Raw genomic sequence first — 24,839 nt, 5'->3', positions numbered from 1 at the left:
GCAAAGGAGCGGCTGCAGCCCCTTCCCCATGTGCTGGACTGGAGGTACTACTTTTCTACCTCTCATAAGTCTCCCTAAACTTCCTAAACAGTCTTTTGGCTGCTTTACTTGGTCTTATCGGTCATTTTGCTGTTATTCTTTTAGCTTGGAACTGTTTCAGTTTGATACCTGCTTGTTGGAATTCAAATACCTGATTATTTAACAAGCTAGTTACGTATGTTGCTTGTAAATTGATTATGCAAGCTATTGATATTTGGTCAGAAAAGTATAGTACCACCTGCAGCTCAGCTAATTTACATTAGATGGGTGCCATAGAATTCAAATATTGAGTATTTTACAAATTGTTATTGAAGAGTTTTGCACACGTTGCCCGGATGCCGTTTTATGATCCTGCTATTTTGTCTCAGAATGAAATACTCTAATTTTCCTTTAACAGGGGGCTCGAATGATACTTTTCCTTATGATGTCATTTAGCTCCACTTTGACTGTCAGCTAAGATAGTCCAGTTATTTTTGCATTGCATATTGAGTTTGAGCCTCCCTTCCATCGACACTGGCACAGCATAAGCCGTGGTCATGAGCCCTGGTTTTTCCATAATTAGCACACATTAGAGGTGATGTGCTGCTCTCCAGTGTTAACGCCACCATATTTTAACTAGTGGGCTGGGTGTGTGTAAATTGTTAGGGTAAATGTAATAAAGTCAAGGCTGTTACGGGACAGTTTTTGGAATTAACCTGTTTCACAGTTCTGTTTTAGTTATGCTGGGCTTTCTTTCAAAGGAGGAAGTGTTTTGAGGTTCATGGTTTGCCACATCCATGTACCGAACTATTCTCCAAGATACTGTTCGCACAGTTTTCCATTCTAGGGCTGAATTGCTTAGAAGTAAACGATGTAGCTGAAAAATGCAGCAGTAGTAGCCAAATTGAAGTTTCTGATAAGTCTGTGTCATCTGTGACAAAAATATTGGGACACCTGCTCATTCATTGTTTCTTCTGCAATCAAGGACTTTAAAAGTGGAGCTTGTCCTGATTTCTTTGGAGTAACTGTCCCTACTCTCCAGGCAAGACTTTCTACTAGATTTCAGAGGCAGCACTGCTGGAAGGATTTGATTGCATTCAACAACAAGAGCGTTAGTGAGGGCAGGATGTTGAACGATCACCACCCCACAACCCGCAGCTCCCTAACTCATCCCAAAAGTATTGCATGGAGCACCATGTATGTAATAGACCATTGCAGAGAACCCAGTTTCATTGCTCGTTGTTAAAGAGCTGGAGACGGTCTGACTTCATACTACTTAACATCCATCACTCACCCCCTTCACCATGGGCCTTTGGTGTGTTTTTGTTTGTGTTCTTTAATGTGTGATTCATAATCTATAAAGCGTTGATTTATGCCCCCTCAACCCCCCTCCCCAAACACACACACACACACACACACACACACACACACACACACACACACACACACACACACAAATACACCAGTTCAATAGCAGCCTCAATCAAAAGAGCAACATGCCGTAGAGAAACTCCTCTGCAGAGTTTGCTGTAACTTTGTTTAGATCAGCATTGCAAATTGTAGGGAAAGTGTGTGTGTGTGTGTGTGTGTGTTTTGCAAAGCAGTTTAGGTTATTGAGAAGTTTGTATACGAGACGTCACCCTAAGCTTGACTCTGCGCATTATTGCCGGGCTCCTGGCTTTGCTTGAGCAGCTGCCGCTGATGTATGCTGATCCATCTCAATAGCTCATTCTGCCTCCGTTTCAAGTGCCTTTGTCTGCCTGGCCAAACACATCCGCAGTGACTAAACCCCATCTTCAGTGAGACTTGTGTGTGTGTGTGTGTGTGTATGGGTGAGGCATAAAGAAAAAGAATCCGAGCGAATGAATGGTGTGTATCCTAATTGACGTTAATTGATTGATGAAAGCAGCTGACTCAGCTCTAGCTGTTGTAATAGAAATCAAAAGCCACTGTTCCCAATCTAATCTAATTGTTCCCATTCAACAAAGCCTTATGTATAGATCGGGTGCTTTTACTGTTTGGCTTCTCTGTTTTGCCACCATACCCTCAGACCTGATTACGCTGCGTGACGCACATATCAATTAGAATCGGCCACTGATAATGTTTGTCTTTTTTTAGCATATTTAAACAGGTGGTCATTGGACCCTCTTTTGAACAGCGTTGGACGATGGAGGTAATATAACTGAACACATACAACTGGGGAAAAAAGGTTTATACACTCCACATTTATTATTTATTATTAATGCTTAACATGCCTACAATTAGAATCAGGTGGCGCACTCAGCTGCAGATGATTAGAACTTCATTAGAGAGGAATTTGGAGGAGCATGGTCGAGTAGTAATTTGTGTTATTGGTGATCGGATCACATTCTGATTTCACTTGTACTCATGAAAGGCCAGATCTAAACACCCTCTAAGACGCATTATTATCACCTTACGATCAGATCACTCGAACACTGTTCAGAGGTGGTCAGAGACTGATCTCATCCACGTTTAACACAAGCAAGAACAGGATGCGTCTCCTGTGATCAGATTCAGTCAGGCAAGCGGAAATGTGTCTGCCGACGAAAACATTTGAATAGTTGTATTAATTACTTTAGATCTTGGCTTCTCTCTCCCTCTAGCTCTGTCTCTTTCGCTCTGTCTTGCTCTGCTTATACTTGTGCTTATTTATGGGTAGATGAGAGCAGTATTACCTTGCGTTGTTCCCTTGCGTTATCAATAACATGTTCACGTTTTTGGATAGAGCCGTTATAGGAATGCGAGAATTATCTATAGTTCAATTGTGCTGTAAAGCCATCACCACCACTGCTCCTCTAAGCTGTATAGTCAATTTAGGTGAGAAACTGTGTTTACAGGACGTAGGAAGAGTAAAATCTGATCTCATCTGATCACACTGGGACATGTTGTACTGACAAGTGCGAACAGAATCCGGTCAGAGTAGTTCCAGATATTGGTCAGATACAAAACACATGTTAACCGGCCCTTAGTTTCCATAGGATGTCCTGCTTTGTTCACAGGACTGTCAAGTCCCAAATAAATCACTGTGAGCTCACTGGGAATATCCAGCATATTTACCTGTGAGCCTTAACGTTGATTGACACCCCGTTTCTGAGTTTTAGGCCATGAAGGATGGTTTATATGCGGGACGTGTCCTCAGGCTGACCGGCCTATAAAGATTTTTACATGCTCTGCTGTGTTACGTACCAGACAGAATTACACCAAGTATATATTTTTATATATATATATTACACAGAGTACAGAACACCCCCCTTTCTAAATGTTCTGGTGTGGGAAACAGGCGAACGTTTGAAGGCGGGGCAAAGAAGGCACTCTATGATTTAGACTAATGCCAGCAGATCTAGAGATTTGGCTGCAGTAATCCAAGCACAGCAGTGTGTGGTATTCATAAAGTCAGCCTCTCAGCTTAGAGGCTCGGGTCACTGGGAGGCTCAAAGCAGTAAGTTAAAAATGGAAAATAGTTCAGAAAATGTACACAGTTTTCTCCTTACCTCTGTTGTCGTCAGTTAGACATGTTTGGTGCCGCTGTAGATTAGCACTGGAGCTAAGAAGCAGGGAGCGTAACGCCAGACTAAATAGCATTGTGTAAACTCGCTAAATCATTTGCCTTAAACTGTGCTGGATTGTTAGAAAACCTCAAATAGACTTTCTCGTGTGGTTTCTGGTACTGAAACCCATACTGTTGTTTATGAGCAGATGCTGAAAATAAGACGTTTTTGGTACTGCCAGTCGATCCACTCGTAGTTCGTAGTTTCCCCCTAGCTCTCCCCTAGTTTCACATCTCTCAGCTTCTTCAGCTCTTTATTACCTTTAGTACTTTTTACTTTTTTTTAATTTATCCCCTACCCTATTTATTGTTTAGTGTAATTTTCCTTTAGTTTAATACTGTAAATATTCTGTGTTCTGTGTTTTTGTTACTTGTCATACGTGTTGCTCTCACCAAGACAAATTCCTTGTATGTGTAACATACTTGGTGAAATAAAGAGATTCTGATTCTGATTCTGATTCTCTAGCAGTGCCCCAGACACGCCGACGGCGATAAGGATAAGGACTTGGCTTATGTCTCTTCCAATACATGTGCAGCCAGCCACCGAGGTGGCATCACTGGGCTGCTAACTCTCCGCTCTGAGGAAAGTGCCAGGTCCCCAGCTTTGCCGGACCAGCTAACAGCCATCAGTGCCGGTCAGCATCGCTATAAGAGTGATGAAAGGAGAGAGAGAGCGCCACCTACACACCTGGAGAAAGCACAGCCAATTTGTTTATGGCGAAGCAGCATGGCCTCGGGATTCAAATATGCCGACCCCAGGTCCAATAGACCATTGAGACACTTGGTTGTCTGCGTTTTTAGAGTCTCCATGTGCTGTCATAGTTCGGACATTCAGGTTCCACCTGGAAACCTTAGGATGTGAGGTTACATGTTAACAACATGCCACGCTAAGCCTAGCTCAGGCTAGTTGGCGTCTGACTATGGCGAGTTCAACCTAGTCTTATGCATTTGGGGGGTCTGCTGTTCTTTTTTACATCATTCTTAACTCCTACTGAACCGCTGTGTCCACACTGTGTACCGTTACACCCTCACTCGTAGCGTTCCCGACCAGCTGCTGTGCTAGACTCATTTTACACCAAGATGTAATGTAGAACTGCTGTTCACTGGCCAGCTCTTCATTATTGATCTGAGAGCATTCTCAATACTTTGATCATGTATTATTCTATCAGAAGAAGAACAGCGCTTTCATCTCCGTAATGCGTCTGGATCAGAAGCTGCTACAATCACAGAAGTGTCCACTGCTGCCGGGCAGTTATGAGCGTCTGGAAAGGGTCATGGACAGGCTCTACGTGTTTTCAGGGCGAGGGAGGGGGGTCCACAGGGAGTGCTGGGCTGAGTCGTCCTGTTTCCTGATGAGATAAGCCTTCCCGCAGGGCCTGATCGCACTGCAGATCAGCTGAAGCTGCTTTCAGGCTCTCACCAAGACTCCCATCCACCACCTCGCTTAATTAATATAGAACTGAAGAGTCTGCGGAGCGTGTCTGTTTTAGGTATGAGCGGGAATGTCCATCATGGTATGAATCCTCCCCCCCACCCCCCCAAATAGAAGCCTAGTCGTAAACAGTTAACCCATCTTTTCCTCTGCGTTACTGCAGATATCACTTAAACGAACGGCTGCAGCAGTGTGTTACGCTGTGTATTCTCACCTCTTTAACCACCCCCCCCCCCCCACACACACACAAACAACCTGGCTATGAAACGACCACCCTGTGTAACCTAGCTGCTCTGATGAGCGCACTTTACACCATGCAGTGGGCCTTCGCAGGACGCCGGCCGGCAGTAATAACGAAGCAACCAATGAAGTGGGGTTGTCCCTTACTCGCTGCTAGCCTCTCCGCACTGCTGCCCTAATGAGGGAATGGTCGCTTTCCCTGCCAGCCGTTGGCCGGCGCTCTGCGGCGCATGCTGAGTCTTCCCTGAGAATTTAAATACATTTGCAAGTTTGATGCCTGGTTCAAGTCGGCACGGAGCACAAAGCGCCCATGCCTATTGGACGTGATTTGCTTTCTGAGTCTAAGGCTCCTGCTGAGCTTTACTAAACTAGAGCTGAGAATTGTGGCGTTGTTTTTTTTTGGGCATGCTGCCAGCACTTTGACCTCACCAATATTATATAAACTATAAAACACTTTTTCTTTTTTTTTTTTCTTCCCGATCTCTCTCTACATGCCTCACTTTATCTCGCTCTCTCATTTTCAAGTAAATCTCGACCTCCATCTCCTTGCTTAAAACACCTACAGAAATGCACCTATGTTTCCTGATGGAGTGGACCAGAAAATGGGCTTTGGGGCTTTTGAATAGAATACAGGAAGGATAAATGGTGCATTGTAAGCAGCTCATTGAATGGACCTACAACAGTGTTGTTGAACAGAAAGAAAGAGGTTGAAAAGGCACTGCTTCCTTCGCCCACCTGGACCGGTCATCTCTGATTTGTTCCAACAGTGCCCCATCAGAAAGTTTCTACCCAATGTGGAAGGCCAATTACCCAATCCCCTATCACTAGCAATGCCCCCAGCTCTAGAGGGGGGAAGACTAGCACGTCTTCTCCGAGACAAGTGAAGCCGGTGTAGGAAAGTGCAGCTTCCCAGCGCCCATTCAACAACTAACAGACACTGTGCTGACCAACATCACACTAGGAATGATGTGGGTAGGACATGCAAATGACTCACACCTGACAGAGCAAGGCCAGTTGTGCTCTCTCTGACTTCGGCTGCTGATGGCAAGCAGCATGAAAATTCATGCAAATTTACCCAATCAAGGGTGGGGCTGGATGTGCCCCATTAAGCTTTCCAAGCAAAATTTGGTGGTGTATCATAGGCTAAGGCTATATTTGTCTGTCCATGTGACTTGTACTTTTTCAGCTTGGCAGGCATCAGTTTTTCACAGTTCCACAGTGCTGCTCAGACGAGCCCATGGCTACCTAGTCATAGTATTTATAAAGCTTTGAAATTTGCATCACCTGGACTTTTCTTAAAGTGACGGTGAACAAACTGTAGTCCAAACAAGCTAATTAAGCTGAAATCTTTTGGGGTTTTCAAAAATGTGCCTTATCTCTTTCCCCCTCTGGCTCATTTCAGTATAAAGAATTGCCCTTCTACACACCTGAGACCAGTTTAGCGGCTCCTCTCACAGGCTGTAAGCAGTGTGTGTGTATGTGTGTGTGTATGTGTATGTGTATGTGTGTGTGTGGTGGGGGGGTACTCTGCTGATGCGTGATGGGAAAAACAGCGGGAGCTTCTTGGGATGGCATGGTGACATAACCTCATCTCCTCCACTCTGCTGGACAGCTTTTGTGACATTACCCCCTCCTCTGCCTCCTTTCCCTCTGTTCCAGTGCTCTGAGCTTCTCCTCCCAGCTCGCAGCTTTACACATGCTCAGTCAGCATTTTGGCCCTGCATCCACATTGCTTGGTCCAGCACTCCTGGAATCGCAGTTTTATAGTTTCAAAACCTTTTGCTCAGATAATCCTGTATCAACGTAGCGGAACAATAGATGCTTCTCAAATTCCCGGAACGGCTCTATCAGAAAATCTGACCATAAGGAAGCAAACTCTGTAACATGGCTCTCATCTACCGGTAAATAAGCATTCAAAAAGATTTCAACAAAAGCATGAAATGTGTAAAGGTGTACGAGCAACCAGGCCTTGGGATGAGACAGATAGGGGTTGCACAGCCTGAAATATGATTGGAGTGACAATTTAATCAAATCTGGACCTTTTGATTTACGAGGGGAGTCACATGGGGTGTTTGATCTGGGGTGAATGTAAGGTGAAGTGGTGGAGGTGTGTCTAAAGAAGCGAGGCACTGGGTGCAGTAGGGAAGCCATGTGTACACTGAAGCTCCCCAGGTTTTGAGGATATTTTTTTAAAGGTGCAGCCTTATGAGCATGACATCCTCTGAAAGTATCTTTTTGATTGGATATAAGCAGAACTGAATCGACCACGTCGGACAGCAAACATATGCACAGGAGTAGCCTTTGGCCACGAGTCCAGATAAGGAAGATATGTAAACCGCATGCAGAATCAGACTTATTCAGGCTGCCTTGGGGAACACTGCCTGTTTTAGACTAACACATCATGTATTAGTCTTAAAACCTTGTTTGGAGTGATTTGATGGAGTAATTGTGTTGGGTTGGTTTAGATTACAGATATATTCCCACAAAGCCCACAGTAATATTACTCGTTTTTGTCTTTTGTCCGACAGACGTTTTCCCCACTGGCCAATTACACTTGTTTTACCCTTTTAATTACACTTGACCACCTTTTTATATCCAATCACAGTGCAGAACACCACAGAAAACCCCCACCCTCTCCTTCTCCTTCCCTCTCCCCCCACAGGTCTGTAGTTTGTTCACATGGCGTACTTTGTATGGGTACGTTGCATGAGAGAACACATGAATTCATGCCCCCTCGGCTTCAAGTCTCTGAGACCACTAGCACATGATTTCTGCTTTCTTCCTCTGAGCACGCATCTTTTAAAGGTCACTCCTGGTGCTTGATAACAGGTGGCGCCTGGGGCCTGTTGATTTTGTTGGGCTTAAAGGCCAATTCATCAGCTCTTCTCTCAAAGCTCAACCAGGAGTTCACTCTCTCCAGGCCAGGAGACAAAAATGGGAAAATAAAAAGCCTCGGTGTCCATCACGTCTCGCTGCCTTCCGCTGATGAGTCCAGCTTGGATGAAAGCAGAGGAAGCGTCCAGCACCCACGGAGCCGCACAGCCCACCGTCTATCAAAACACACCTCGTCCACGCCTTCCTCGCCGGTCTCCCTCTGTTCCTGACATTACCGTACTCTGGCAGGCCTTATTGTTCGCTTTCCTGCCTCACACTGCGAGTGTGTCTGGGATATTAATAACGCTTTTGTCTGCTCTCAGCGCTGTTTGGATTGCTTCTCATAACACGGCTTCTGCGAGCGCGGAGAGAGAATTCCTGTGAAATAATGAGCTTTGCAGCAAATGGGATTTGGTGGTGAACGTGTCTGTGTAAGATTAACCTTACACTTAATGAAGTTTTAGAGGCATGTGGATACCCAGAAATGTCATTTATCGTGTTTGTCTGGAGGGGTTCGGCTGGGGAAATTCACAGATTAGGCGTCATTTACACTCTAGTGATTTCCCAGGCAGTGTTGTTATTATTATTATTATTATTATGATGATGTCTGTCAGTAATCTATCATTGCTGTTATGAAATTCTCAGAACTTGATTTTTCTATTTATACACTATTTGAAAAAGCCAGTTGGGTAGCACTTCAGTATAGAGGCATTATAATCTCCTTGTAAAGCCTTTATTAAGCCTCATCAAGCCAATAGTCTTTAATTATTAGGGGTGTTAGAAGATTTATTGAACTATTGTGATATCATGATCAGAAGCAGTATTAATTAGTATTAATTTATGGTTTATTAATGCTATCTCAATATATGGAAGGTTCTCCCCAAAGATTTATTATTATTATTATTATTATTATTATTATTATATATTACAGTAATGTAATGATGGCTATATACTACTTTACTAAGGAGGGTAAATAAAGCCCTTTTCAGAGAATGTGCCTCATCACAGGACTGTACAAATGTCACAAAAGCCAAATTCCGCTTTACCAAAGAGTAAAACATTTTATTATTATTATTATTATTATTATTATTATTTTTGTTCCCCTTATATTGTGCAGTACTACCTTATCAAGCCAGTATTTGGATACAAGATTAGCTGAGCAATGTGTTTTAAAATTACAATATTGAGCAAAACTGTGATCTGAAAAACATGCGCTACCGCAAAAGAACTGCAACATGCACCGAAACAAACAGGGCCAGTGGAACAGAAACGCCAACAGGAAAAGCCTCGACACTTGACTGACCTCAAGAAAAAGGTTAAAAGTCAAGCCTGTGACAAGACTGAGACTGTTTAGTTCTTGAGATCGAGATCAGACTAGAGGTTTATACATAAACACAGTTAACGATGCTCTGGAAAACACTTGATTCCACCTAGTTTTAGACCATGAGCTGTCAGTTAATTACTGACTATTGACTCGATGAGGCTTATGATCAGTGTAGGCGCGTTATAATAACCCCCTACGCTGAAGTGTCACCAAACACTGCGAAGATGTCTTGACCGTGTTTAGGCAGTGTGCGTAATAGATAACTACACTGAGTTCACCAGTTAACTGCAGTCGACATTTTTCCATCCGTGGTGAGTTGCTGCAATTGGATGGTAAAATGACCATTGCAGTATACTCTTTGTAGCACCTTTTGGCTTCATTCCATTGAGACCATTTCATGTTTCTTTCCACCTTCAGGAAGCCATTGATCTTCGCCCACCAACCAGAGTGCACACTCCTCAGTTCCCTGCTCCCTGCACCTGTAAGCTTTTACAGTGTGCAATTTGCGTCCACTCCAGCCATCATGTCATACTGGTGTCTGGATGTGTAATGAATGTGACTGCTGACGATCACCTTGACCTGTAGAAACATTCACTATGGAGTGATGGTGTGGTACGTTTGGGTTATTTTGGTCTGGTCCGGTCCTGAAGGGCCAGGGTCCAGCACAGAAAAACCAGGCAGTTGTTTGACATTACATTACATTATGTGCATTTAGCTGATGCTCTTATCCAGAGCGACTTACAAGGTTACTCATATTACAGAGGTGGGCCAATGTAGTGTTAGGAGTCTTGCCCAGGGACTCTTATTGGTGTAGCGCAGCATAGTCACCCAGCCTGGGAATCGAACCCCAGTCTCCCACATGGTGTGGTAGCTCAGTGGCAAGTAGTGGTGTTATTTGTTGCACTACACCAACCACAGGACATAAGGTGTGTTTGCACTGGAGACCAGATCCAAAAGGCCTTTTTTACCTCATTATTTCAGCCCACAAAGGGTTCTATATAGTATTTACGATAGTGTGACGATAGTGGAACCCTTTCTGGTGATATATCGCCATTTTTAACATAAATTAACCAGACAAAGAACCATTTACGCATCCTAATGGTTCTTTGAGTTATCGTGGTTCTACATAAAACTGTCGTCTGTACTACAGAAGACTTGTTTTTGAAGAGTACGCTGTTAGATGAGTGAGCTTAAATGAACCAGAGCCTTCTGAAGTGACTGGTGTAGTCCTCACCTGACAGGACTGGTGCTGTTTTTGAGGCAAGGGGACACGTAAGGAAGTATTAGAGAAGAAAAGATGATGGATGGGACATATGTTCTTGTCCAGGCAGCTTAGAACCCATCCAACCATGCAGGCATGTATCCGTCTAGCTCCACGTACACAAGGCAGGCCTGACCTGGTTCCACTTCACTTCAGAATACCTGCTGCTTTGATACTCTGCACTTAGTTGTTTGTGATTCCTTTGAGGGTTAAAAAAAACTCCTGAATGTGTTGACACAGTAGCCTGGAAATTCCTTCCCGGGGCCTTCTGCTGTCTAAAGTCTCGTCCCCGCCCACCTGGTGGGCAGGTGGAGCTGCGTCCAGGCATGAGGCAGAGTCCAGACCATGCTGACACAGACGAGCCACAATCTAGACTCTGCTCAGCCTTGTCTGTGACTCACCCGGACAACTTGCTGCAACAGCGAGCGTGGCAGTAACCAGGATGTGACGCTACGTCAGAGGAGAGAGGCTTGGCGAGGAGGTCGTGTTAGGGAGTGAGCGAGTGAGCGAGTGAGAGAGCAAGCATGCGTTTGTGTGTGTATGCGCGCGGAGATCTGAGCAGCAACAGCAGCAGCGGCGGTGGAAAAGCCCCCCATGAGGGCTCGCGAAGGTTGAGTTGTTTGTGGCTGACTGTGGCTGCGGCAGGCACGGGCGCGTACGGCCCTGGAATTTTTTGGTAGTCTTTCTCATGTTTACGGAGGAATATGGATGTCTGTCTCCTCGCCAGTCCAGAATGCCCTGCGTCTGCTGGCCCTTTCTGCTCGGAGGTAGGTCTGTTTTTCACTGTGGGGGCAGGCTGGACAGAGCAGCTTTAGGGAGCACAGGTCACTTTCACATGATGACTGGCATCCACACACACACACACACAAAAAAAATAAAGGAGCTACAAAGGGGTCTTTGAGCAGTGCCTTAGAAGAACCACTTGTGGTTTGATGAAGATCCATTAACTTGGAGGTTCCTCACACAACTCTTATGAACGTGATTCCTGATAGAAGCTGAAGTGGTTCCTCTAGGGCTTCGCTCAGAGAACCCTTTGGAGCACCTCTGTTGTTAAAAGTGCGGGGTACTTCTTCAGTCCCTGTACATAAGGAACATTGTTCCATGTTCCTGGGCAGCTGTTTATGAAGCAGTTGGGTACGAAAAGGTACACATCCCCCTTGTTCTTGGGAGAGTGAGGGTAGGGTACCTTAAGGGCCACGTTGTACCTTTTGAGGGTACATTCACATTGTTTCTACCTTGGAGAACAAACATCTCCGTCATTGCCCTTAAAGCCCAAATAGAATTTCACTTCTTTTATTTGTGGGTTTTGGTAGATAAGGGTTAGGGTCTTAGAATTTCTTCAGATCTGGATTTCGTGCTGGTTTGAGTGCTATGTGAGTTTGGAGAGCGCTGGACTGGGTGTTTAGTGTTTTCAGAGTTTTTTCTGGACTCTGTGCAGGGTGTGGTGTACTACAGTGGAACTGGGCTGATAATAACAGCCTGAAGCTTTGATGGTGTGTGTGTGTGTGTGTGTGTGTGTGTGTGTGTGTGTGTGTGTGTATAAGACAGAGAGAAAGAGAGAGAAACCAAAAGAGTTCCACTGTTTGACATATATTTTACTGCCTTTCCATTTCTAGCTCATGGACTCATTTTAACTCAGAGTTGAAATGAGTCTCTAGCTTGGTCACCTGTATACTATCACTTATCCCACTCAGTCTACTCTGTTACATAGTGGATCTTCATGGACTCGCAGTCTTCGTTAGTGGGGATTTAGAGAAGCCCTCAGACAGTATTGACACTCAGTGGCATCCCTGCCGTGTTCCAGCCTGACTGCAGTTGACTCAGTATGTGCTGTAATCACTGGGATCCTCGGGCTCATCATCCTGAGTAGTGTCCGACTTGCTTGGTTTAGTCTGTAGAAGCTTGCTGGAAAACGAAACCCTCAGGTAGCATACCTAGTAGAGGTGTGAATCTCTGATCTCACAGGGATTTGGGGTGATGTGCCAATGATTCATTGCATGGTGATCTAGAAATTTCACAATGAATCCGTTGCGATATGATTCAGTGGTTTTTAACACTGTAATATGAATATAAAGGTTTGTTAACAATGGAAAACGATGGAAAGCTTCAAGCGGCAATCATCGGGGCCCAAGCACCGTTAACACTGACGAGGCCTTATGTTCCGGTATGGGGCAATTAATAAATGCGGGGTGTGTGTAAGTGTCTTCTAAGACCGATATGTGCATAGCCACGTTCACACAGACTGATCTTACTGGCCATATTGAGCGCTACCCCAAAAGTGAGGAGTGGGACTATGTACCCCCCCTGTCAGCAAGTGAGCATCAGTGTTTGGTGTCTTTAAAACAAGTGTTCTTGGGAAGGGACTGTTTTGAGAGAGGCCATAGATCTCACGGTTCAGGAGTTACAGGCAGTTCAACAATGCTCAGCAATGTGTTTTTTTCCTAGACATTCCAAGAATAGTTGCAGTGCTTGGACCCCTTAATATTTGCGTATTGCTGTAATTGGTTAGAATTGATTCTAATGGAACATCATCAGTGCAACTTTAGGCATTTTTCCACCCTAATGCCTACCCAAAGGACTTTCTGCTCCCTCTGCTTCCGTTCCATTAGTTCACTTGCTGTTCAGTTGCTGTGTGTGTGTGTGTGTGTGTGTGTGTGTGTGTGTGTGTGTGTGTGTGTTTATGTTCCCTGCCAGAGGAAACGTGTGTAATGTGTCCTGTAACAACATGGGAAGATAAACAGGTTGGCTGGGGACAGATGATGGTCAGGAATGTTGCTCTCGTAATTTGTTGTGGAGTGGGCTCTCGGCGTGGAGCCTCATGGGACGGCGCTCTGCCACTGCTGGAGGACCTGTTGGCGGTAGAGTCGGAAAGATCAATTGGCTAGTTTTCAGTATTTGAAGCCCAAATATGCGATCAGAGGATCATTTAGTCGATCCCTAAGAGCTGGTCAGAGCTGGTCAGATCATATGATTCGTATTTTAGTTTTCGCCCCTAATCATTTACAAGACCCTCGATAACACTGATGGGCATTTGGACAGTACTTGGCTAGATGCGAACTTTTAAATGGGACAGTACTTGGGGTGATGTTTCACTTTTGCTCTTCGCCACAGAATTTACAATTAAGAGGTTTGCTTCTGGCTTCAGTGTTGGTTGATACACAGACCATCTCTCATGTGGCTATTCACTCCACCCTGTTTTCATTTGGCATTTTCAATTAACAGTTAAGGCTGTGTTGCTCACAAAGTGACGGATGTTGGGTTTCGTTTCACAACATGCTCAAGTCCGACCCTACTTTATGACCCTAACACTCTCACATATGGACCTGGTATGTGTGTGTATGCTCTCCAGTTAGCAGTGAAAACAAGCAGAGCTCAGCCGGGCCAGATTTTAGTTTTTGAAGGGGTCACTAAACTTTTTTTTTTTTTTTTTTTACTAGTGTCAGCCTATGGTGTTATTACAGTATGTGCAATAATGGACACTATAATTATACGTGCATTAATGAGACTATAGGAATTTCACAATAGCAGGTTTCGAGTGCACTACCCACTGTGCAGCAAGCCGAGACTCATCACAGCACTCAGAGTCGTGGTGCAGCAGTGTAAGAAATGATCACCCTGATGTCCTCTTCTGCAGACCTGGCACTAACCTCGTCTTTTCTCTCCTCATGTCTCCTGGGCAGAATATGACAGACACCTAGCGCACGGCAAAGGCATGGCAACGGCGTACCTGGACCCCAACCTGAACCACGCCCTGGGCGGGGGGGCCAAGTCACGCCTAAGCACGGGGACGGAGCGGGCCCCTGGGGCGCCGGACCGGGTCCTTAAAGTCTTCCATCACTTCGAAAGCAACAATGAGCACAGCACGTGGTCCAGCAACATCCGCCATGGAGACGGCACCGACGTGAAGGTAAGCCCTAGAAGTGAGGATGCTGTAGGTCTGCATTGGAAGTTCCAGCCACGTAGGTGATGAGGCCGGGACGTAGGCGCATCTAACTAACTGACCGGACCAGATGTTTACAATGTAGCAAAAACGTTGTTGCAGAAAAGCTATCAGGTGTGAAAATGCCCTAAGACGGATAAGATATTGAGTAGTACGGTAAGTTACCTACAGTAAATGCCCTTTTCTCCAAAAAGGTCTGGGAAGAGTGGATTTCACTTCTGTCCAATTAAAAACATGTATCTCCATTTCTGTTCATTTTTAGTTTTTATGGTTTGAATCCTGGAGCTGCATCTGTACACTGTGTAAATAATACTCTGGATAAACTAATAGAAATGCTTTCAATTACTTCTAATAAACTCTTTATTATTTATTATTTTATACTGACTTCCATTCCAAGTTATGAACTTTTGTGCCTTTCTCCTGTGAAGTCACCATTTTGGCGATACATGCTTTTCATTGGGCAGCTACAAAATGCTTATTCAGAATTCAGAAAATCCACCAGGGCAGTTAAACAACAAGTAGAAGAAAGAAAGGCTCTGAGGACTGTTCTTATATGTTTAAAAACCTAAAAGTTCTCAGTTATTTAGGAGCAACAATGCCATGCATATTGCTGTTATATTTGACTAATTCTGCTGGTTTGAGAGAATGGTGCTGTTCTGAGTGAATGGCTAGACTTCCTTCTTGTTTAGTGAATGCAGTGTGGTGGCGTTACAGATTGACCTTAATGTCTTGGTTGTTTTATTGAAAATGGCTCAAATGCGCATTAACAGTATCAAAAAATGTTTGATTTAGAGAACTCGCATTATTGTTTAATAGCTCAGGCCTGCTTGAGCGGTGAAGAATGCTAAACTGACAAATAATACCATCTTTCAAACATCCACACACACTCCCTCATCTTCTGCCAGAGCTACACGTTAAGTGCTCTTTCCCTTTCGACAGAGTGACCGACCCCTCTTGCTTTTGTTCTCGCTAGTTCTAGCAATGCCTGTTATTGTCTATAGTATAAATCTTGGACCAAAGAAGAGCTCTATATGGACATGAATTATTTAGCGTGGTCAAAAAGCTCGGCACTCATCAGTGTATGCTATTCCTTTAACCATCAATCCTGTTCCCTCTAAATTGCGACTACTGAGACTAGCATTGTTTACAGCCAGGCTCTGGGAGCTCCCCTCTTGAACAGCGTGCAGTTAGAGCTTCAAAGTTTGCTAATTACAAGCTGCACATCACTGAGGTGTCATTGTTGGGCTTTGTAGATAAATGCGCCTGTGTGGGTGTACGTCGTGGCACGCTATGGCGCGTCGCCTCTCCCTCCAGGTGGATGGATGTGGCAGAACCCCTTTGAGGCCCTGTACTTTCGAGTCTCCCTCGCAGAACGCCTTGCTTTCATTAGCTACTCGGGTCTCCTGGTTTCCTGACTCCGAGAGAGGGAGTGGAGCTGTCTTTCTGCAGAGCAGATGCTGTATTGATCAGTGGGCCTTACCGAGGCGCCTGTTGAGTCCACATCCGCCGAACGGAAAAACATCTTGTTCTTCTTCCTCCGATGGTCCCTGATGGGTTCTCGGATGTCCACAGATCAGTGCAGTTCTTCTTTTCTGCTGTGATCTCAGAAGGCCCTTTTCCACTGCCTGTATGCTACCTGTTGGTTTTTATTACACAGTTTTCACAGGTTCACTGTTTAGTCTGTGTGTTTGTATGTGTGTGTGTGTATATATATATATATATATATATATATATATATATATATATATATATCTTTATATCTTTATATTAATTATGCGCTAGTATTAGCATTGCATACTTTCCTCAAACTGCATTGGCTTCCCCTAAAAACCTTATTTTCAAACAGATTTAAATATATGGACACTTGGATGATTTCTTATTGTTCTGTGGTCTTTTTTAAAACCCTTCCCAGACTCCTATACATCCACAACCTGCTTTCTGAAGGCCTAAAAAAGCTTTTTTGGATCTCACCACGCTGATCCCACTCACTTCAGCAATCAGGAGCAAACCAAACTAAGGTCCCGTCCACTAAGCGTCCGGATATTTTTAAAAACTAAGATTTACCCCCCTCCCTTTATAAAAACATTACTTCCATCTATACAGAGACAAAAGTGCTTGCATGAGCATGCTAGCCCTGTATGAGGAAATATCAGAACACCACAAAAAAGGACGAAAACACAGAGGTTTAATCCCAAATGACACAACATCACTACTCCGTATGTCTAGATCTAAATACAGCATTATATATTTAACAGCGTTAAACAGTATTTATATTTATCCATATGTGGAAATCTGAAATCTAGTGCTATCTGCGTGTAGACATTGTTGTTTTATGCCTTATTGTTGTAGTTTGCTTTTCCCCTAATTATATCATAATAATCTAACATCTAATAATAAGACTGGCTTCCCCAAAATCCCCTCTAACCAGGTTCTAACCATCTGCATCCCTTAGAATTTAGCAGGCTGTTGCTGTTACTGCATTTTTAGGATGGATATCAGATAACAAGCTCTGTTCTGAATGGCTGCCCTGTATTGTGGCTTATTCCAAAAGCACTCAGAGCTGATACTCAGAAAACCCCTATGAAAGACAGTGGGAGTGGGCGGGGCTACACTGCTGCAGGCTGAATAGGCCGAGATATGAGAGTTGGTTCATGGGACATCAGAGAAAAAATGGTGAATTCAAAACGGCTGTTTTACAGCCTAGTTTCCATATATGAACTGTACGGACTATGGAGTGAATGGTAACACTTTACATATGGCTTCAAACTGGGAAAATCCAATCCACAGTTTTCTATGATGTCTTGTCTGATGTAGTACATTTGTGTTAAGGGGGAAAATGCTGTAGATTAGATTTTTCTTGGATAAACTGTTCCTCTAAGATCTGCATTAAAAACTGTGATCAACCTTTACATGAACCCTTTTCTTCTGGCTCTTTCCCTGTAGGTAATCAGGCTAAGCCTGGCTGGCTTTAAGCAGGCGGGAGATTGATTAGACACACAGGATAGGAATCTGGTTGCTAAGGCACGGCTGTCGGAAAGAGCACTGCACATATTAGCCACTACTCTATATGCTGATTCGTGGTGGAGTGCTCTTATGTTAAGGTCTGAATGAGTGCCAAAGCAAACAGGCCCACAGCACGGCGACTTCATTCGTTTGAAACAGGCCATGTGTGTATCTTCTGCGTGACTGCTCCAGCTAGCCGGCTTCAGCTAGCTTGGCTCTGACTTTTCTGCCCTTTAGCTGGTGTAAGGTGTCATCTGCTGACCTGTCTTTGTCCTTGTTGAGCCTCAGCAGGAGAAGTACTGCAAGTCATTTCGCTGAAGAGAAAAGGCCTGGCCAGTTCAAGTTGGCCGAAGCAGAATAAGATGGTTGACCAGCGTAGTTCTTGACAAGAATGGGGCATGGTGGTTTATGAGGATAACCAACTTGAACAAGTATAATTACTATGCAGGCTGCCCAGCATAACCAGCATGACCAAACTGGTTGATTAGCATGACCAATATGACAGCTGGTTGATCACTATGACCAAGCTGGTTTGCAAGCATGACCAAGCTGGTTGGCCAGGATGACCATCATGTCCAGGGTATTTGACCATTATGACCATCATGACCCAAGCTGATTGGCAAGTATGTCCAAGCTGGAAGGCCAGGATGACCAGCACGACTGATGTGGTTGATCATTATGACCAAGCTGGTTTGCAAGCATGACCAAGCTGGTTGGCCAGGATGCACAACATGACTCAGCTATTTCACTATTATGATCAGCATGACTCAACTGATTGGCAAGCATGATTAAGCCGGTTGGTCAAGATGACCATCACGACCCAGCTGTTTGACCGTTATGACCATCATGACTCAACTGATGGGCAAGCATGATTAAGCCGGTTGGTCAAGATGACCATCACGACCCAGCTGTTTGACCATTATGACCGTCATTACCCGAGCTGATTGGCAAGCATGACCATTTTACCCTGTAACACTACATGCCTGGTCAGCTCATCTTCTTAATGACCAGTTTATCTACAACCTTGACCACCACCAAAGATCAGTGTAGAAAGCTGGTGTCGGCTGGATCTTTCAGCAGAGCAGGTTGGTTTTGTTTAATTTGGCTGCTTAACGACTACAAGTTCTGCCTCAGCAGAGAAACAGGCAGATGTTCTGTGACAGTTTCTTGCACATTGTATGTTTAACTGAGGCCCTCCATAATGTCAGATTGGTCGTCACTCATGCACAGTTTGCCTGCAGCCCACAATGACTTCAAGAAGGGGATTTAATGATTTACAGGCAAATTGTTTTTGCTGCTAATTGAGCAACACAGCAAATGAGTTTTGAAGTCATCATCACTTTATGAATATGTCCTGAGGGAACTCTGTACATGATGTTCTCTGAAGTGAGAGAAAACAATTTGGAAGCAAGATGTTGGGTTTGATTGTTTCAGTGAAGCTCTTATTAAAAGATGACTCTCTTTCTGAAGAGGGGGTCGCCCAGTGTTTTCCTGTGCTGTAAAGTCAAGGACTTCCTAATGGGCCTAATGAAACCCCACCACCACCAGCAGAGGCCTTGATTTAGGTAGGAAAGACCTGTGTAGATTCTGTACATTCATTCATGAGAACTGACAGCAAAGAATTGGCTGCCCATAGCTGGTGCCTTAACTCCTCAGAGGCCTTAGTTGTTAGCCTCTTAATGACCGCTGATAGTCAGAGATTAAATTCTGGCAAAGCTAGGCTTACTGTTCGCTTATCATAATGGCAGGGTTGGAGGAGTCCTGTCCTTTGGTACACCAACAGATTACTTCCAGATTTGTACTGGTTTGGCTTTCTTTGACAGAACAGTCCTCATTTCAAAGCCCTATACGAGCAAGTACATAATTCAGACAATTTGGTTTAAAAGTATGTGGACGCGTACCAGTACAGAATCTGTTGACCAATGCGTATATTAGGAAAACGTCCAAACCGGGAACAAAACAAATGAATATCTGCTTAGGTTAAAGGCGGGTGGAGTCAACAGTGATCCATCCAAATGACCAAGAAACCAGTTGTCCATTGGTATTGATGTGTAGCCAGGAACGTCCAGCTAAATGAGGCTCAAATCACACCTGTTCAGAGGATAAAACATCATACCTGAGAGCACAAAGTCAAGTGAAGTGTCTCAGGAGTGTTTCCTACTGTTCTACTCTGGCACATTTCATAGACTGATTCATCCAGGTTTGCTTGCTACTTTTAATGGAACTTAGCATGAAGCTATATGCACATTTTTTCCACCTGTTTTCAGAGCGTGACTTAACAAACAGTCAGCTCCCTCAAGTTTCGGAGCCTAAATTCCAGTTGAGTGCTAACGCAGCCACCCTGTGAAGTCACGTGCCTATCCTCTGTAGAGGAAAAGCCTTGTATCATTAATGTGCTTTCTTTTGCTAATGCGTCTCCTGTGCATTAGGCTGCTTCCCTTTTCGACAGCTCAGACAGTTGCTTTCTACCTTCGCTGAAGATCATTGATCTCCCTTCACTTCCTAATCCTCAGATACGCCCAGTGCTTGGCATTCCATTTTGGAAATGTGGCACATCCAGACTCTTGAGAATCTACCATAGCAGGACACCCCCCACCCCCCCATCATAAATAAGCTATGGCCCCAAAGTGTTTGGGCTGGGCTGTCACTGTGAATAGTGCTCACATGCATGTTTCAGGGTGTGACCTTGCCTTGACTGTCTGAAGATGGCTACAGTAACAGTACCGTATGTTTCTTTGAGATTCCAGTTGACGGACGAAAGCACGGTGAGCCTTAGGGGCTAAAAGCCGCCTTAGAAGGGTGTCAGAAGCAGAAGTTCAAGCAAGGGTTTTAGATCCCCAGTGTGACAGACTGTGTTAAACGAGTTTCTGTGCTGTTTATTGACCGCTTTGATCCTCCAGCCGAGCAAGCAGAGGCGTTCTCCAGCAGTAAGCCTCACTGTGAATTACCATTGATGCTAACCCACTGACTGCTGCAGCCGGTAAAGCGTGGAGTGTGGGAGCAAGACCAGGGTGCTGTGCGTGCCTGCTGGAGCAGCGTCTGTTAGCCGTGGGCTTGATCAGATTGAGGGGGTGACCACTCCTCGCTGCCAATACCAGCTCCACGGCCCTAATCCTATCAAAACACCAATGGCGCTGCCTTGGCAACAGCCCCACGCACCTCGTCAGTTGTCCAACCCTGCGCTCGGCAGGGGTGATGTCATCTGACGGGATGCCAGACGCTCTTGTCAGTGTGCGGTACCCCGTCGCTAATGCGTTTCTGTAAAGCAAAGTGAATTCTTTCCATTTGTTAAAAACGTATTCACTTGTGGGTAGATAATCCACTATATGGCCAAAAGTTTGTGGACACCCTTTCTGATGAACGCAGTCAGCTACTTTAGATTGTACCCATTGCTGACACAGATGTTCAGATTCGCTCATACACATCTTGGCTCCTTAGTGCCTAATGCCAGACGTGGACTAGAGGGATTTAAAGCCCCTCAACATTGAGCTGTGGAGCAGTACAGCTGTGTTCTCTGGAACGATGATGCTTTACCCAATGCTTTCAGGATGAAGTGGGGGTTGTGATCAACCTGACCTCACAAACATTCAGATCCTCACAGCAGTGCTCCAAAATCTAGTAGAAAACTTTCTCCCCGGGACAGTAGAGACTTAGAGAGTTTTTTTTTAATACCCCCGATTTCAGAAGAAACAATGAATAAGCAGGTGTCCCAATACTTTTGTCCATATGGTGTGTTTCTGCTGTACATTTAACATTTTTTAAATGGAAAATGGGACGGCACACCTACAGTCATGCCGAGTTAGCACGGCTGACCCTGTGATAGGACTCCAGCTTTCCAACATGAAATGTAAGCATAGTTGATATAATTCTGACAACAGTTAATAATGAATTAATTATAATTTGTTAATAATTGGCAATATATATTTTTTACAATGAAACTTTTGATATTCATTTTTGTTATCCTTGTTTCTTTCATAACATTACTGCCATAATTAACAGCAGTTTCATAGGCCCTAAAATTGAACCCTATGGGACTCCACACTATAAACCAAACCGAATGGTTATCAAATAGCTGACAGTGGTTTAATAACTAAATAATGAACTTCAGGTTCAAGGGCTTGAACACCTTTAGTTAAACATGTTAAACGGGTCGTGTTGAGTTCCCTGGTGGTCTAATGTTTTCCATATCTTGGGAGGTTAAGAGGTTAAGATTTCTGAGCATGCTGTGTCCAAAATCATAGTCAGTAATGAATAATGTGTGGTCAGCGAAGAGGTTCAGACACATCACTGCTGGACTGAGAATAGTCCACCGACCAAAAATATCCATCCAGCAGCATCCTTTGGGTAGCGTCCCTAATGAGCTTCTGTCTCTGACTCTAAATCTACAAGGTGAACCAAGCAGGTAGGGATGTCTATTAGAGTGGACAGTGAGTGGACAGACATAGTGTTTAAACACTCCTCTGTCTGGTCCACTCGTACCAGCGCAACACACACTACTAACACTCCCCACCACAATGTCAGTGTCACTGCAGTGCTGATGGCAGACTGAATGACCCTCCACCCAAAAAACATCTGCTCTGTGGTGGTCCTGTGGGGTCTTGACCATTGAAGAAAGGAGGTGAAAGGAGGCTAACCAAGCATGCAGAGACACAGATGGACGACAGTCTGTAACTATAGAACTACAAAGTGCAAAGAATTTGTATGAACAAGGTGAGCGGTGGTTTTAATGAAGAGGCAGGTCTGTTTACATTAGCTTCTCGTGTGGAATCTGAATATTAGGTGGCACTAATAGACTACAGTGTGCGTTTGAGTGCAGTTCTACCGAGCTCAGTGTTCAGTGTATTTTTATTTATTTATTTTTTGGACTGGTCAGTAACTGTAGCAGTGCTAATAGCTCTAATAACAGCTGTAACAGTGAACTAAGCTCCTGCTCTTGCTCCTCAGGGAATCATCCAGAAGATCTTGGACATCCACAAGGTGCAATGTGTGGCGTGTTTCGGCCTGCGGCTCAGTCACGTGCAGTCAGGAGAGGTCCACTGGCTTCATCCAGACATGGGTGTGTCCCACGTGAGGGAGAAATACGAGCAGAACCGACCACAAGACGAGTGGAGGTGAGTCACTCACGCACCGCTCATGTTCTCAATCACTGCACTGCACTGCGCGAGTGCGGTGGGCTGGTGTTTTGGCGATGGAAGTTGTAAATGTTCACATGCAGTTGGAAAGCTGACTATTGTTTTCTGTTCTACTGTCCCCTGGGATTTCCTAAGCAGATAAAATCGATTTAATTCATTAATTTATTTGTTTTTTAATTTAATATTTTCATATTTTTGTCCCAAGTATGCAGACTAGTGTTTTAATTTTTCCAAAATTCAGATTTAGAGCAAATCATGAGGATCAACCTTAAGGACCGTTGCAGGATAACTCTTGACATACTAAACCACAGACCAATATAATGAGCTTGGCAAGTGTGTGTGTGTGTGTGTGTGTGTGTGCCAGATGCAAAACACAAACCCATCCCCCCCGCCCTCCCCTAGATCAGCAACAGACATCAGTGAGCCCCCGTTGTCATGGAGATTCACCCAGCAGTTGTGGCACTGCGGCAGAAGGAGAATTGTAACTGACAGACTTCTAAATCTGTGTGTGTGTGTGTGTGTGTCCACGTTCACGTACGTGTGCGCACATATGTCCGAGTGCACCAGCTGCTCCTCATGAATGCTGTTGGAGGGGCTTCCCTCTCCTGATGCTGCGGAACCAGTCAAAGGTTTACTCCCAAACGAGGGATTTTCCTTCCTTCCTTAAAATAGTGCAAATATCAACACGTTGAAATGAGTCCAGTCTAACGGGAACACTCTAATCAGTGGTCTAATTCTAATCCCAACCCACAAGCCAGGTCCCATTCACATGCTGATGATCTCAGCATCTCAGCATGGGCTTCCTCTGATTCACATGAAGCCAGCCAACGCTTGTTTACCAACTGATGGCAATATCACATCATCATTGGAAGGGTCTTCTTGTGCATTAGCATTAAGTGTATTAAGGGTAGAGTATTAGGGCCATCATACAGGACCTACAATATGAGCCTGAAAATGCCTGCACTGGCAAGCATCATGCTGAATGATGGAGGGAGAGGGAGGGCCATCCTACCCACCCAGACAGAGAATAAGACCAGTTTGGGTCTATTATACCCAGCATTTCCATTACAGGGTTATGCATGTATTGCATCAAGGTGCCCAAGCTGGTTAGAATGATGCTAATGGGGGAGAGACCATCCTTTCTCCTCAGAGAGCGTGAATCCAGTTATGCTCTCCAGGACTGCCACAGGCATTAGTGAGAATCAAACTGCCGATCAGCCGGATAGAGTCAGCGCTTAGACAGTTGCACCACCTGGGGGCCAGGAACCGATGGTTAAAAGAATCTGCTGCTAATGTCCGAGTGCCAGATACCACAGGGCACCTTCAGAGGTCTTGATGTTTCGAATCCTTAATCTGTTGTGGCATCACAGGGTGGTGTTAATGTTTCCCTGAGCTAAATTGCTTTAAACAATAAGACTGTGGTACAGTTTTCCGGCCTCCAAGGTTGCTGTAGTAGTGCAGGCAGCTGTAACTGTATTCAGGCGCTGAATACTGATGTGACTAAACGCTCAGCCGTGTTAAAAGGTCTGTGTATGTGGGTGTGGTTTACGGACGTGAGTTACACCCGCCGGCCTCCTCACGCCGCCTTGCAGCTGGCATTTTCCATGCCCCTCCATCTGTAAGCCACTTCAAGACAATACGCCTCTACCCAGACCGCACTCATCAGGATGTTTTCAGACTCTACCAGCCAGCTGTACCTCCCTTTCACTTACCTCACATCAGCTAGAGCACGCTTTGTTAGCTTACCCGTATCTCAGAGAATGGAGTGCCTATAGAAAACAACAGAAGTGGCCTGCGAGGGCTTTTAAATCACTGACCGCTCCGTTTCCAGAGCCATTCACTGCTCGACTTTGCCTTTCTTTGCGCTTCTGCCATTCAGGTTTTTTACCTTGCTGTTTAAGTGCTCTATGAGGAGCAGAATGGCGATGATTGAAAGACCTTGGAGTCGTGGTCTGCCACAGTGTGCCCACTGGCTCACAGAATTTTGTCTAACCACAGTAAATCAATATTTGCTGGATGGTTACTTCAGTGATGGGTGGCTGCTAAA

The 24,839-nt window shown here is 44.7% G+C and overlaps 1 protein-coding gene across 7 annotated transcripts in view; it reads left to right on the top strand.

Annotated features, from left to right (window-relative positions):
- Positions 1 to 24,839, top strand: part of ptk2aa (protein tyrosine kinase 2aa) — a 147,104-nt gene that overhangs the window by 52,252 nt on the left and 70,013 nt on the right. For 4 of the 7 annotated variants that reach the window (XM_072675338.1, XM_072675335.1, XM_072675336.1 and 1 more), the window contains exons 1-3: positions 11,239 to 11,484; positions 14,398 to 14,624; positions 22,605 to 22,771. In XM_072675338.1, coding sequence (XP_072531439.1) covers positions 11,406 to 11,484; positions 14,398 to 14,624; positions 22,605 to 22,771 — 473 coding nt within the window. In that variant the 5' untranslated portion in view covers positions 11,239 to 11,405. Of the gene's footprint in view, positions 1 to 11,238; positions 11,485 to 14,397; positions 14,625 to 22,604; positions 22,776 to 24,839 lie in introns of those variants that run through there. The other 3 variants (XM_072675340.1, XM_072675337.1, XM_072675343.1) reach the window with 2 other exon arrangements.

Source organism: Salminus brasiliensis, chromosome 3 (assembly GCF_030463535.1).
Source record: "Salminus brasiliensis chromosome 3, fSalBra1.hap2, whole genome shotgun sequence".
Classification (NCBI taxonomy): Eukaryota; Metazoa; Chordata; class Actinopteri; order Characiformes; family Bryconidae; genus Salminus; species Salminus brasiliensis.
The sequence above is the reverse complement of the archived record's forward strand: the minus strand, read 5'-3'. Positions and strand labels throughout refer to the sequence as shown.